Below are 13,090 nucleotides of genomic sequence, written 5' to 3'. Positions count from 1 at the left end.
ACAGGGATGGAGATTCACCACTCTGCACCCAGGAATCAAAGCACAGAAAATCTCAGGGGAGGCTGCGAGATTGTGCAAAGCTCAGTAATGCAACAGAAGAGGATCAAGACGAGCACTTTTTGAAATGTATTAGTTTTTGGAAAGCCTGTTTAAATTCTTCATTAAAAGCTGTATAAATGACAGGATTGATTAATGAGTTTAAGTAACCTAACCACGTAAAAAAGTCCAGCAGGATGGGATGGAACCAACATGCATCCTGGCAGATAGGGAGAACGAGGGACATGACGAAGAACGGCAGCCAGCAGATAATGAAAGCTCCTAGAATAATTCCTAAAGTTTTGATGGCTTTCCTTTCTCTTGCAGCAGAAATTCTTTTCCTTTCCAGAATACTATCTGCAAGCTTTATTTGAACATGATTGATAAATATTGGGGATCCACCAGAATGGGAATGCCCTTCGTGAAGGCTTGCGTTAATGGAGCAGAGGGAAGAGCCAGCAGAGCCAGTTATGAGGTGTGCAGTAGTGAATCGTTTCCCATACAGTGAAGGTGGCTTCAGGATCCTGGATCGAGCTGCTACATAAATTCTACCATATAATATTAGGAGGAGCACAGTTGGAATGTAGAAAGCTCCACAAGTGGAATAAATGGTGTAGGAAATCTGATCTGTGTTCACATTACACTTTGCGATTTCTTCATGAGCTTTCACTTGCCTCCAGAAAAATGGTGGCACAGAAATACTAATGGAGATCATCCAAACCACAGCGATCATGAGCATTGCTCGGCCAGCAGTCCGGCGTTTGGCATATTCCAAAGCATCTGTGATAGCCCAGTATCTGTCCAGCGCAATAACACAGAGGTGTAGGATTGAGGCTGTGCAGCACGTGACGTCTGATGATAACCAGATATCACACAGCACTTGGCCAAAGGCCCACGTGTGGGTGACAGTGTAAGCGATACTGATGGGCATCACGAGGACAGACACTAAAAGATCTGTTACTGCCAAGGAGCCAATGAGGTAATTTGCAGGTGTGTGGAGCTTTCTAGTAAAAAAAATTGTAATAACAACAAAAATGTTTGCAAGGATCGTTGCCAAAGTTATGACAGACAGAAGGACTGACAGGGATATCTTCAGCCCTAATAATGTCCTTTCATCCAAAGCCAGCGGTGGTTCAGTAAAATTTAATGACTTATTTGCTAAGCTCTGGAGAGAGAGCTCTGTCGAAAGGTTATACTGAGTCATCCTCTGTACTGATTTCAGTCTTCAATGTAACCTTTCCAGGATGATGAAGAAAGATGCTCACCTTTTTGCTGAATTACAACTTCTCATACTAGAGCCCAACGCTGAAGAAAAACCAACTTGTTGAAAACAGCAGCTGCATAAATCATTACTGGAAAGTGAGAGGCTGAAGTAGAAACATCTGGGCATGTAACCTATGCCCCAACGTTTGGGACAAAGCTATCCTCAAGAGTATTTTCACTTCCACTCTATTATCTGAATGTCACACTTCTGGTATTTATAAAGATCTCTACTGGTAGAGTACCCAAAAGATAATACAGTACTGCCTGGATTCCTGATATAAACCTGATTTCTGCTGGATTTGTAGATCAGGACCTGCTTCCAAACAGTGCAGAGCTCTGTTCTCGTTTATTCCTCCAGATCATTCTGGCTTTCTCTTCAACAAACATCCAGTCTTCAAATGCTGTATTGGGAACCAGTTCTCGATGTGTCGGTGCTGAAGCTCACAGAATGTTCCACGTACTGCAGTGCTCCTGGTCACGCACACGGCGAATGACTGCCATGACTGGTGGTGCTTCCCTCGAAAGAGGAAGAGTAGGGCTGGCTAAGGGGATCTGCAAAAAGAAAGTGAATGTTTTAGCCCACAGTGGTGATAGAGGATTTGTGGAAGTTGAACTGTGACAGTATACAAACAACAGACTTTCCATACATTTCTTTAGATTTACTTCATGTAACTGAAATCTTCATGAAACTGAAACCTGAAGAGAACAACCTAGGACAGATTTCCTTGAGATCTTTTGGTCAGACCCACCCACAAGTACCAGAACATCACTTACTTATGGCAGCCCATGCTTTCTTGACAGATATCCCAATTGTGGGTCATGAACAGTTCTAAAGCACATCCCCTGGGCTAACAACAGAGACACTGACACAAACATAACCCCCAGGCTGGCTTCCTCCCAACAATGGAGCTGAAACGCCTCCAACAGCAATAACTTGCACAGCTTCACAACCTTTGACAAAGAACTGAGACTCATGCGGTGAGGAATCTGTAGAGCAAGAGCATCCATCCTACATGAAATACCAATGTGTCAAACAGCTTCTCTCGAGCTCCTAACACTGTGCACGGTGCTTTCTGGTTTTCTGTGATTTTTTTTTTTTTTTGTAAACATCCACCTTCTGTGGTTCAGTTACTTTCAGTGATGCTGTTTCTTTGTAGGTGTATTTTTTCAATAAGGGACCAAGAAGAGTCACATACTTCATAGTAAGCTATGACTCTCTTCAGCCAGCTGTTCTTCTTAACGTCCATTTTTATGACTGAGCAAAGGTTTAATGTATGGATGTCCAACCTGGTGGCCTGCCTGGGCTGCACATAGGCAGGCTGCTCTAAAAGTAATGCCTCCTATTTATCTCAGTGGAAAATACAACAGCAACATTGAGCTCAGTAAGTCTGATAAACCAAATTCTCATCTACAGAACACTATTTTTCATTACAGAGGTGACCCACTGTTGTTGTCACCACTGTTGAAACTCATCACCCACCCCTCACTGTGCTCACATCCTCTGTTTGGTCTCCATAAACGTCCTCAGGCAGCAATGAATGTCAGTGGGTGCAACTTCTTCTGTATGAAGGAATTCAGTGACACACCTTTATTCCATATGCACTTCCATGTCAGACACACCAGACTGTCAGGGTGCCCTTCTGCTGCCATCTGTCACACAGCAACAAAACAGAACAGGATATTGGTGGGAAGGTTCAACCTCAACTGCTGTACCAACATCCAACTCTGACATCATGGACCATAAAACAGGAGGCATAACCTTCAGAGCAGCCCTCTGAAAATAGATAATACAGTTAATGTATATAATTAACAAAGCTTATTTTAACTGTTGTTATTGTTATTAAAACATTAGAAAGAAAGAGAGCAACAGCACCATAAGACTGGTGGGATGTGTGACCTCGTAGCTGTGAAACCAATGCATCAGTGCCTGGTTTGATGGCAGTGGCTGCAGCTGTCAGCTTTCATGGTGTTGTCAGAGAATTTTTTAAAGGAAATTTTACTCCTCCTGTGTTTCACCTTTAAAAACAGTTGTTGTATCATTGCCTTTTGGCAGTGTGTACAAGAATGAGGCATGATTGTAAGTGATGGATAATTTTCTCTGAACACAAGAATGGACATAGCAAGCAAAGTCCAAGAAATCCAGTGATCTGACTCCAACATTAACCCATACATTCAGCTCAACCCTGTGGCCCTTTTCTGACACTGTCCCAACTCTGATACGTCCTTTCTGAGACACAGGGACCTGAAGGACAGTGTTGAAGATGTAGGTACAGCACAGATGAACATACAGCATAACATGAAGATGTGGGTACAGCATAACAGTCTTTGCTGTTCTCAATTTCTTTCCTAGCAATTCCCAAGAGTTGTTTTTTTTCTACAAACCACCAATCTGACATTTCCACTAAACAGTCCCAATTAATATAATTGCAAAGGCATGAGTGGTAACATCAGCATTTTTTTTTTTCCTATGTGTTCACTTTTTGCACCTCCCTGTACTGAACTCCTTCTCCCACGCTTTACCTAACATTCTTTGCAACTCTGCACAGTCAGTCCTTTCTTTTAATACTTGAAAAGCTTTGTCTCACCTCAGTCCTCACACTTTCCAGATCACTGGTAGTCTGAGCTTTCCTTATTTACCCTCTTTAAGAATCTCTGGCCAAGAACCTTACCCAAAGTCTCTTGAGAAATCCAAGTAATTGTATCAATTGGACATCAACCAATCCATACACTCCACAACTTCATTCAATGGTTTTGTGAGGCAAACTTACCTTTACAAAAGCCATTTTCACTGATTCCCAGAAGACAATATTTACCATACGTACAGTAATTGTACTGTTTATGATATTTTCTGCAAAGCAGCCAAGTACAGACTTCAGGTTTATGAATACGCAGTTACCCATCAGGTCTCTTTGGAAACTACATCACAACAGCTGTCTTACAGTTGGTGGGTGTAAAGGAAGTTTTAAGTATTTTAAATAGAGGTTGAACACCCCTCTTGATCCCCTTGTACCTCAGATCCTGAGTTGCATTGAGATCTTTGGCTTACAGCTCCCTGATTGTGAAGTTTTGGTATTCATTTTGGCCAGATTTATTTCCATTTGAAAACTTACCCTGGATTCTCTTCATCAGGCAGGGATGCTAAATATCAACCTGGTTTCTCTGTGATAATTTTCCTTTATATTCTTGATTTCTTTTTCATTCCCTATTACCATCCCTTTGATTCTCTGACTCAATAGCTTATTTCAGAGCCTAAGAAATCTCTTTACCTGAACACCAGGCTGATGGCACATCCCACACAGGAGAAAACCTAAACCAGAAATATGAGACAGAATGATTAGCCATATTCATTTTTGTTCCCTGCTTAGAACTTTATCTTGGGTATTCACCGTGCTGACATGAAAACATATTCCCTATGTGATAAATTATCACCAGGGACTACAGACTTCTGCAAAACAATCAGTCAAAATATTTTTTCCCCTAAGAAGCAGTAAAGTGCCACAGCAGGGTATAACATGCAGAACTGGAAAATATTTTTGTAACGTTCTAAATAAATAAACATTCACTGTGTAGAACCTAAACAGAAGCGTGATCCAGTTCAGTCAGTCACAATCTCCTGGGCTGCACCATCAAAAGTGACAGGCAGTGCCTTGGGGTACAAACATGGTCAAACAGGATGGCCATAAAACTCTGGTAAAACTCATAGCCCTGCAATTGCAAAGATTTATGCATTTGTTTAATAATGTAACCTCACATATTCTAACTGAACGTTAAATTCAATGCACTGCTAAGAACATGCATGCACGTAGCTTTAGGAATCAGGGACTCTAAATCTACTTTTAGAAGCTCCTTTGAATGTAATTCACTCTGATGCCTATTTTAGAGACTTTGTGCTTAGTTTGTGCGAGTTGACAGTCAATACTGATATAAAAAAAATAGTGATGGTATTACCATTAACATTAGTGTATTAGTATGTAAAGAACATAAGTTATCATCAAGCTAAAATGAATGTATTTTCAATAATGTAAGTTATCTTTTATTCAACTAAGGGATAATCCTGAATAGAGACAAATGAATTTCCTGTTGAAAAACAGAGAAAGAAAAGATTAGTTTTCTTAAACTACACATATTGGATAAAAAGAAATTCAGAGCAATCACTGAATTAAACAATACAGTCAAGGTCAAACACGTAGCTACTTATTAAGGAAAAAAAGAACACAAATGCATTTACAAGAGCTGTATATCCTGGAATCCTGTGAGCCCATGTGGCACATTCAGCTGAGAGCAATCTTCCAGTGTTGCTTACATAGGGCTTAAATGACATCTGGAGCAGAAGAAGAGATGCAGTGGGTAGGAACAAGAGTTGTTACCATCTCTGGATATCATTCTTGTCTTCACTGCGTGCAGTTTTACAGCCTGGGCAGCACATGAAGTTATGCTTGCAGTCTGAATGCAGCAGCCACGGTCGTTGGTCTTTGCTTTGGTCTCTACCAGGCAGGACTCAGTGTGTTTGCATTCCCCACTCTCAAGATGGAAACCCTCTTGGATGAGGGTTCTTTGGCCACCCTCCTTGTGCATCACCTGCTGCCCTCGGCCATGGGATGTGGGTATTTTTTCAGTTCCAGGTGCCTGAAGGGAAGGTGGTATCACAACATACCATGGCAGGAGGTAGAGATCAGGGCTGCCCTCTGCAACTGCCTCTCTCCTTTATCACAGCCACGACCTGCGACGACTGCATCCCTCATTCCTCCACCTCCAAAAGCACTGAACACAGCACAGGAAGGGACCTTCATCCACACATTCAGTGATTCCTAAGAAGATCCAGGAGGTGTGTAATAATGCTTTGGTATCCTGGAAAGATTTGAGGAATTCTTAAACGGAGAGACAGTTTTAGGCAGCTGCTGTTATTTAACTTAAGAGGCAAAGGGAAAGCACAGTTCATGGTCTTGAAGGTGAAGAGAGGTGTATATTCAGAGTGCAAAACCATTTTAGCTGTCGGTGATAAGCACTCTTATCATCAATAATGATAATAATAGTGTTATCATAACCCATAGTGCTTACCTAAAGCCAGACAGCTTTGTGAAGGCGCTTTGCGCTCCAGCTCTGTGGTTGAAGCAGGGAATGGAGCAGCAATGGGAAAGCAGCAAGGCAGGGCTGTGCTTCTCACAGAATTTTCACAGAATTTTCACAGAATTTTCACAGAATAGCCAGGGTTGGAAGGGACCTCAAGGATCATGAATCTCCAACCTCCTGCCACACGCAGGGCCACCAACCATCCCACCTAATGCTAGACCAGGCTGCCCAGGGCCCCATCCAACCTGGCTTTGAACACCTCCAGGGACGGGGCATCCACAGCCTCCCTGGGCAGCTGTTCCAGTACCTCACCACTCTCTCTGTAAAGAATTTCCCCCTGACATCCAACCTAAATCTCCCTTCCCTCAGCTTAAAACCATTTCCCCTTGTCCTGCTGTCACTCACCCTTTCCAAGAGTTGATTCCCCTCCTGTTTGTAGGCTCCCTTTAGGTACTGAAAGGCTGCACTGAGGTCACCCCACAGCCTTCTTTTCTCCAGGCTGAACAAGCCCAGCTCCCTCAGCCTGTCCTCATAGGGGAGGTGCTCCAGTCCCCTGATCATCTTTGTGGCCTCCTCTGGACCCTCTCCAACAGCTCCCTGTCTTTCTTGTACTGGGGGCTCCAGACCTGGACGCAGTACTCCAGATGGGGCCTCACAAGAGCAGAGCAGAGGGGAACAATCACCTCCCTGTCCCTGCTGGCCACCCCTCTTCTGATGGAGCCCAGGATCCCATTTGCCTTCCGAGCCACAAGGGCACACTGCTGGCTCATGTTAAGTTTTTCGTCTATCAAGACCCCCAGGTCCTTCTCCACAGGGCTGCTCTCAAGGCCCGCTCCTTCCAGTCTGTAGGGATGCCTGGGATTCCTCCGTCCCAAGTGCCAAACTCGTGAAGCTCCACGCTCGGCTCCAAGCAGCACGCTGGCAAACACGAGGTTAACGGCACTAAAAGATGATTGTGACACAGTGCCATCGCGTGGACACCGCACACATCAGCCGCAGCCCAGCACGGCGGATAGGGAAGATAGGAAGATTTCAGTGCGACCAAAGTCGCACACGTTCCTGTCTGTTCGGAGCCCGGCTGCCATTTCTAGAGAACAGGATGGTTTTTGCTGAGAACAACCTTACGTTTAAGACGTTGAAAAATGTTTCCTTTGACTTCAGGCTGAACTCAGAGGAATGAGAGTTCATTCCTTCCCCTGTAGCTGGGTAACAACACGGGGAATTGCAAAGGGATGGCTGAGAACAGAGCTGCGCTTCAGGAGATGGCAGAAAATCCATTTGCTCTCCTCTCTTTTCATAGCTGCGTTTAGTTTTCCATGTAAATGTTGAATCCGCCAAAATAAACGATGCAGGTTCTGTCACGCTGAAACCCGGACAAGCAATGAATAGAAGGCACAGCACAACCCAGCAAACAGCAGATGGCACTCCTAGCAAGAACAGCACGCTTGAAAGAGGCAATCACAGGAGAAGTCAAAAGAGGGAGCGATTTCTGAGCCAGTTCGTGTAGATTTGGGACAGCTGACTCCAGTAAATAGCATTTGAGTGCTTGCAGAGCGCTGCTCTGAGACCAGATCCAACACTGCTCAAGAAGCTGTAGAAACCAGACAGTCCATAGATGGTAGTTAAAGCAGGATGCAGCTTCTGGGAGAAAGTAACCCCACAATGTACTGCCCAGAAAACTCAGAATCTGTGTTAAAGTTAAAGCTTGGGAACATCAGTCAAATGGGGTCTGACTGTATGGTTTGCATGCATTGCTGTGAAGGACTGAGTATGCTTCAAAGGTAACAATAACCACAACTAGAGTCCTGGCTCTGGATTAAACTGTCTGAAATGCATACAGGAAAGAATAGCATTTTGCAAAAGCTGTAGAGGAGAGAGAATAAACCTGACAAGAAAATAGCAGGCAGATGTACCTTACACAATAAGTAGGATTAGGCAGCACTGCGTACTGGAACGGCTGCCAAATTGCCAGTGTGAAGAAAGAAGATGAACAAATATGGGAAGGGATAGTTTAAGAGCAGCAGTGTGAGTGCTGTTATTTGCTATCCAGTGCACATGAGCTAGTGAACCACGTGAGAGAGCAGTTTGCACCTTGCAAAGAAAGTAATCTAGAATGGAATAAGTACGTTCGTATGATGAGGAGCTGATTTCAACACTGGGTACAATGACAAAACTAAGAGCAAAACAAAGCCAACCTGCAAATGTGAGAGGAATGAGCACAACTGCAATTACTCGTTTGTTTGCCACTCAAGCATGGGCCATAAGCTTGAGTGGACCACAAGAACCTGATTCACTCCACATCAGGGACGTGAGTTAGCAGAATTAATGATTAAAACTCCTTTAGACACGGAGCTCAATCAACAGGAGCATAGTTGGCACCTGAGTTTCTCATGTGTTCAGAGAGCAGCACGCAGTGCTACTGGCTAGACTGGTTATTCTGATTATTCAGGATGCTTCTGAGATCTCAGGAGTACTTTGTTGGCACCAACACCAAATTACTTTGTATTATTTGCATACACTGCCATATCCTGCAAGCAGAAGCCATAGCTAGTTTGCATCTCCCTGACCTTTTTATTTTATTTTATTTTTGCTCTAAGATGACTTCCTCAGCATTTCTTAATTCAGCATGCTGTTGCACAGGCACACAGTTTTTAATATTTCACTCAGTTTTCAAGGAAATATCAACATTTTCTCTCTTTTGTCTCTATACACACAAGCTATCCAACCCACTGCCACTACACCCTGCGACTCAATGTGCCTTATGAGGGGGATTTGGACAACCTGATGTAGTGAGAGATGCCTCTGCCCGTGACCAGGGTTGGAATAAAGGCCTCTTCCAATCCAAACCACGCTATGGTTCTGCAGTAATCACAAAGAAAGGCTGGAAATTAGCAAGCAGTGATGCTGGTAGATGCTATAGCACAGAAACATCCTCTACAGTACATCACCAAGAGCTTCTTTAGAGAAAGCAGGAGCCAGAACATTTAGTTCTGAGAGCATTACCTGAACCCCATAGCCTTGCAGTGTCTGATGACAAACATACACAATGCAAAACCTCCAATTAATAATTTTTTTCCTCAAATTTTCACTCCCTTTATTATTCAACGTTATATAAGGAGTGGAACTGTGAGGGCTGATGAGATACGGCGCAGTGTGAGATTAAACGTGACAAATGAGATTCACACCACCAAGCAGAGCACATCACAGACAGCAGTCTGACTTCACTTGACATCACTTGACTTCAGTTAACTCTTGGGAGAAAAGATCATATCGTTGCTTACGAAGTGATGAATCCGATTTCTCTCCTGTAAGGGAATTTCAGACCATTACTCAGATGTAGGTGAGGAGCTTCCAGGCACATCTGGGTAACCAAACCTCCCTATGAAGCCCAACATATCAGCACATAAAGATGAGGTTGTGTGAGCCCATGCCCCAAAGGAGCCCACGATTCTTCTCTTCACACCTGATGGGAGATCAGCACCAGAGGTATCCTGAGCCAACATACTGAAGTCTGTTCAGAAAACGATGGTGTATCACTGTGATAACATCCTTTAGATGATGTCTAGACTTTAGACTATTCTGAAATACAGAATTTTCCCCAAGTATTTAATGGTGCTCTATTCCCTTCACTTGTAAGTCTGAAAAACTTTGGTGTTCATTCAGTGGAAGCAGTGGGAATTAGGCAAACACAGAACACTGAAAAAGACCACAGCATCCAAAGGAATCAGTGCTCAAGCACTGGCCCTTTGAAAATCAGCTGTCGTCTATAATGCTGGAAAGAGATATAAAGAAAGAAAAAAAGTCTTGCAGATTCCACCCAAACTATTTGTGCTCAGCTGAGCAGCGTGCTGTGCTCTGCAGAGCATCTGATGATGCTTTATTTAACCTGGGTTCAGTATGTGCAGCCATTCCCATGAGACTCCAACTCTGAGCATGGGGTCCACCGGGAGTTTTCAGTCCATCCACATGCACTGAGTTTCACCCCTTTATGCTTTAGCCATTTTTCCTTGCCTGTCCTCATTTCCAATCCAGTATCCTACAGCTTTGCCTGTAGAAGCATCTGAAAGGCACTGGGTGCTGTCCCACTCTCTGCAGTCATGACTTAAAAACACAAGGTATGATCGTAAAAACATTAAGGTTGGAAAAGACCTCTAAGATCATCCAATCCAACCATCCAACTACCACCAACATTGCCCACCAAGCCATGTCCCTACAATATCACATTCCCAAGGTTCTTGAACGCCTGCAGGGACAGTGATTCTACCACCTCCCTGGGCAGCCTGTTTGGTAACAGTAGAATGATGGTAGAATTGATAAGCCTAACTATAAACAATTAATCAGAGTATCATCAGAGTATCCTTGTGCCCTTTGCTCCTCATCTCCCCCCATATTGCCAACGTAGGGAATGAGGTGGCTTCAGAAGGCAGCACACTGACACTCATGCAGCAATCCCACACCTGGTAAATAAAGTCAGTAGGCTCATTTGCAGAAGTATGGCTTTACACTTCCTGGAAGAAGCATTCATTCACCTTGTTCCTCCTTACCCTCTGTCCTGGAGGCAATTCAGGAAGAAAATGGGATCAACATTTGGCTGAATGACCTGACGTGGAGCACGCAGCCAGACGTGTCAGAGAGCATCAACACCATGCAGAACATCCTCTGCTGTGATGGGAACAAGGACACACAGCAGTTGGCACTGCTTTCAGTAATGGCTTGGTTAACAAAGTGGATGGTGTGCTTCTTCCAGTGATACAAGCTGATTTCAGCATGCAGGAGTAAGAAGGTTACATCTGAGTTAAGAAACAAGCAGTTGCCCTGCTGCATGATGCAGAGTAACCAGCTCCACACTGTAGGACCAAGAGGTACCACCAGCAGCATCAGCAATCTGACACCCCTTCCAAGTGGCAAAGACTTTGGCAGATGTGTAACCAGGAAAAGAACCTCACACAGATCTTATTTTGTTCATTTGGGCTTCATTTGGGAACCCTGTGTTCATTGAGCCCTGGGCACTGCGTTCCCAAGGTGATACGGGCTACACAGAAAGAGGACAGAGGAAAGCAGTGAGAATTATCAGAAAAGTGGACCTATGAGAATAAACTGAGTTAACAGGGATGGCTGGGCCAGAAAGGACACAGCTGAAGGAAGTGTTCAACAGTCTTTATATGCATGAAAGCCTGCTACAGAGCATATGAAAAGCCCATTCCCCAAGGCTATGGCTGCTCTACTGAGGGGAGAGGCACAGAACTGCTGTTGGGGAAACCTGGCAGAACAGCAAAGCTCTTAAAGGAATTGTTTGGAGACACCATAAAAACTTTCCATGACAGAGATGTTAAGGACACATTAAACCACCTTTCTGAAATGAATTTCCAAGCAATCCAGCACTGGGGAAGCGAAGTGGATTGGAAAACACCTTTTCCCCTGAGTACAACAGTGAAAAATAGCAATCCAAGACAGTGCTAGTGCTACAGAACGTCAGCACTCAGATCTGGAGCTGGCTCAGGACTCAGCTCTGTGGTACTGCGGTGCTCCACGGAGGCAGAGAAATTAAAATAACTGTTATTGTCTTCAAGCACAGATCGGTGAGGAATGCCACAACTGTTTATAACAGCTGCCACTGGGAAACCAGGGCTCCCAGTCCCCACCACTTCAGAGCACGACCAGGAGGAAGGAACACTTCCATGGCTATGCCTTGTAGGATGACTGCCAAAACGTTCTCTATCTTGATAGACTGCTTCTGCACCAACAGCAGCAGCTTTTTTCATGTCCACTAATTCTCATCCCTCACCTCTCACTGCATGGTGATCTTCATCATGCTGCCTTATTATTCAGTCCCTACCATACAGACACAACGTCCCCAAATATTCAGTGTTTGCTCCTTTTATTCCTCAACATCTGTAAGGCACTGTGAAGCAGCATTCCCATGTATGACCAGCTGAGTGCTCTTCAGACATTGAAACACTCCTTACTACAGTATTTACAGCAACAATGATAATTATTTTCCCCTGATTTAGAACTCCCTGAGCTCTCTGATTTCCAATGAGCATGAGAGATGGTAAAGGTGGTAAATTCTCCTCCAGGTGATGTGCAGGATGGGAGCTGGCAGGACAGACAGGAGCACATCAGACATCACACACTGCAGCCCTGGGGAATCACAGAATGTGGGTTCTGATCTGTGTGCACTCTGAAGGATGTCTCTCTTCACATGCATACAAGTGCACTGCCCATGCTACCTTCCCCCAAAAGGCAGAGTAAAGACCAATCAGTTTTTTATGGTAATTTTTTACATCAGGATGGCTGCACAGAGCTGTATGGAGGACAACTTCTGCAATAAAAGTGGTTCCAGGACAACTGTGCCTTCTTGCAGCGTACAGACCAGCACGGCATCCTTGCCACTGACTTTTGTTCTCTGCCATCATGCTGTCTGTGTAAGACAAGCAGCCAGACCCAGCACATCTTCCTGCATTCTGACATGCTTCATTTAAAAATACACTTTACAGAACCCTAAGAAAGCTGCAAACCAGCATCATTCACAGCACAGCAGGCTGGATTTTTCCATTTTCTGATTCTCAGACGTTTATTCACACATGCCTGCATCACTTGGGCTCTATTTCTACCTCCTTGGAACCTATCAAAGGTGCGACACAGGGAGTGACCACTGGCTGCAAAGAAGACACAACGATCTGTGATTTCAGGAAAAATGAAAGAGTGATGTCTCTGGGAG

At 44.2% G+C, this 13,090-nt stretch overlaps 2 protein-coding genes across 7 annotated transcripts; both read right to left on the bottom strand.

Moving 5' to 3' along the window:
- Window positions 1-103: 103 nt before the first annotated feature.
- HTR1D (5-hydroxytryptamine receptor 1D) lies at window positions 104-1,272 on the bottom strand. Its single transcript, XM_090123898.1, has one exon. The coding sequence runs from the start codon at window positions 1,238-1,240 to the stop codon at window positions 104-106; it is 1,137 nt and encodes a 378-aa protein (XP_089980024.1). The 5' UTR covers window positions 1,241-1,272.
- A 9-nt stretch (window positions 1,273-1,281) lies between these two features.
- LOC116230119 (uncharacterized) lies at window positions 1,282-6,081 on the bottom strand. 6 transcript variants are annotated; one of them, XR_016459702.1, is made up of 4 exons: window positions 4,873-5,006; window positions 4,566-4,606; window positions 2,780-3,073; window positions 1,282-1,851 (listed from the first exon to the last, which is right to left on the bottom strand). XR_016459702.1 is itself a non-coding variant. In XM_090123899.1 (4 exons), the coding sequence occupies exons 1-4, from the start codon at window positions 6,039-6,041 to the stop codon at window positions 1,775-1,777; spliced, it is 270 nt and encodes an 89-aa protein (XP_089980025.1). In that variant the 5' UTR covers window positions 6,042-6,081; the 3' UTR covers window positions 1,282-1,774. The 6 variants fall into 6 exon arrangements, 1 of the variants encoding a protein (XP_089980025.1); XR_016459705.1 differs by having other exon boundaries at window positions 2,886-3,073; XM_090123899.1 differs by lacking the exon at window positions 4,873-5,006 and adding an exon at window positions 5,954-6,081 and having other exon boundaries at window positions 2,886-2,949.
- Between the last annotated feature and the right edge of the window lie 7,009 nt (window positions 6,082-13,090).

The sequence above is a fragment of the Phasianus colchicus genome, chromosome 24 (genome assembly GCF_987193195.1).
Source record: "Phasianus colchicus chromosome 24, bPhaCol1.hap1.1, whole genome shotgun sequence".
In the NCBI taxonomy this organism is placed as follows: Eukaryota; Metazoa; Chordata; class Aves; order Galliformes; family Phasianidae; genus Phasianus; species Phasianus colchicus.
The sequence above is the reverse complement of the archived record's forward strand: the minus strand, read 5'-3'. Positions and strand labels throughout refer to the sequence as shown.

Coding starts and splice junctions, on each gene's coding strand:
- HTR1D (XM_090123898.1), bottom strand. CDS start 1,240: ATGACTCAGTATAACCTTTCGACAGAGCTCTCTCTCCAGAGCTTAGCA.
- LOC116230119 (XM_090123899.1), bottom strand. CDS start 6,041: ATGAGGGATGCAGTCGTCGCAGGTCGTGGCTGTGATAAAGGAGAGAGG. Junction 2,950..4,565: donor GCCATCAGCCTGGTGTTCAG/GTAAAGAGATTT, acceptor GCTGTGTGACAG/ATGGCAGCAGAAGGGCACCC. Junction 1,852..2,885: donor GAAGTGCATATGGAATAAAG/GTGTGTCACTGA, acceptor TTCTTTTTGCAG/ATCCCCTTAGCCAGCCCTAC.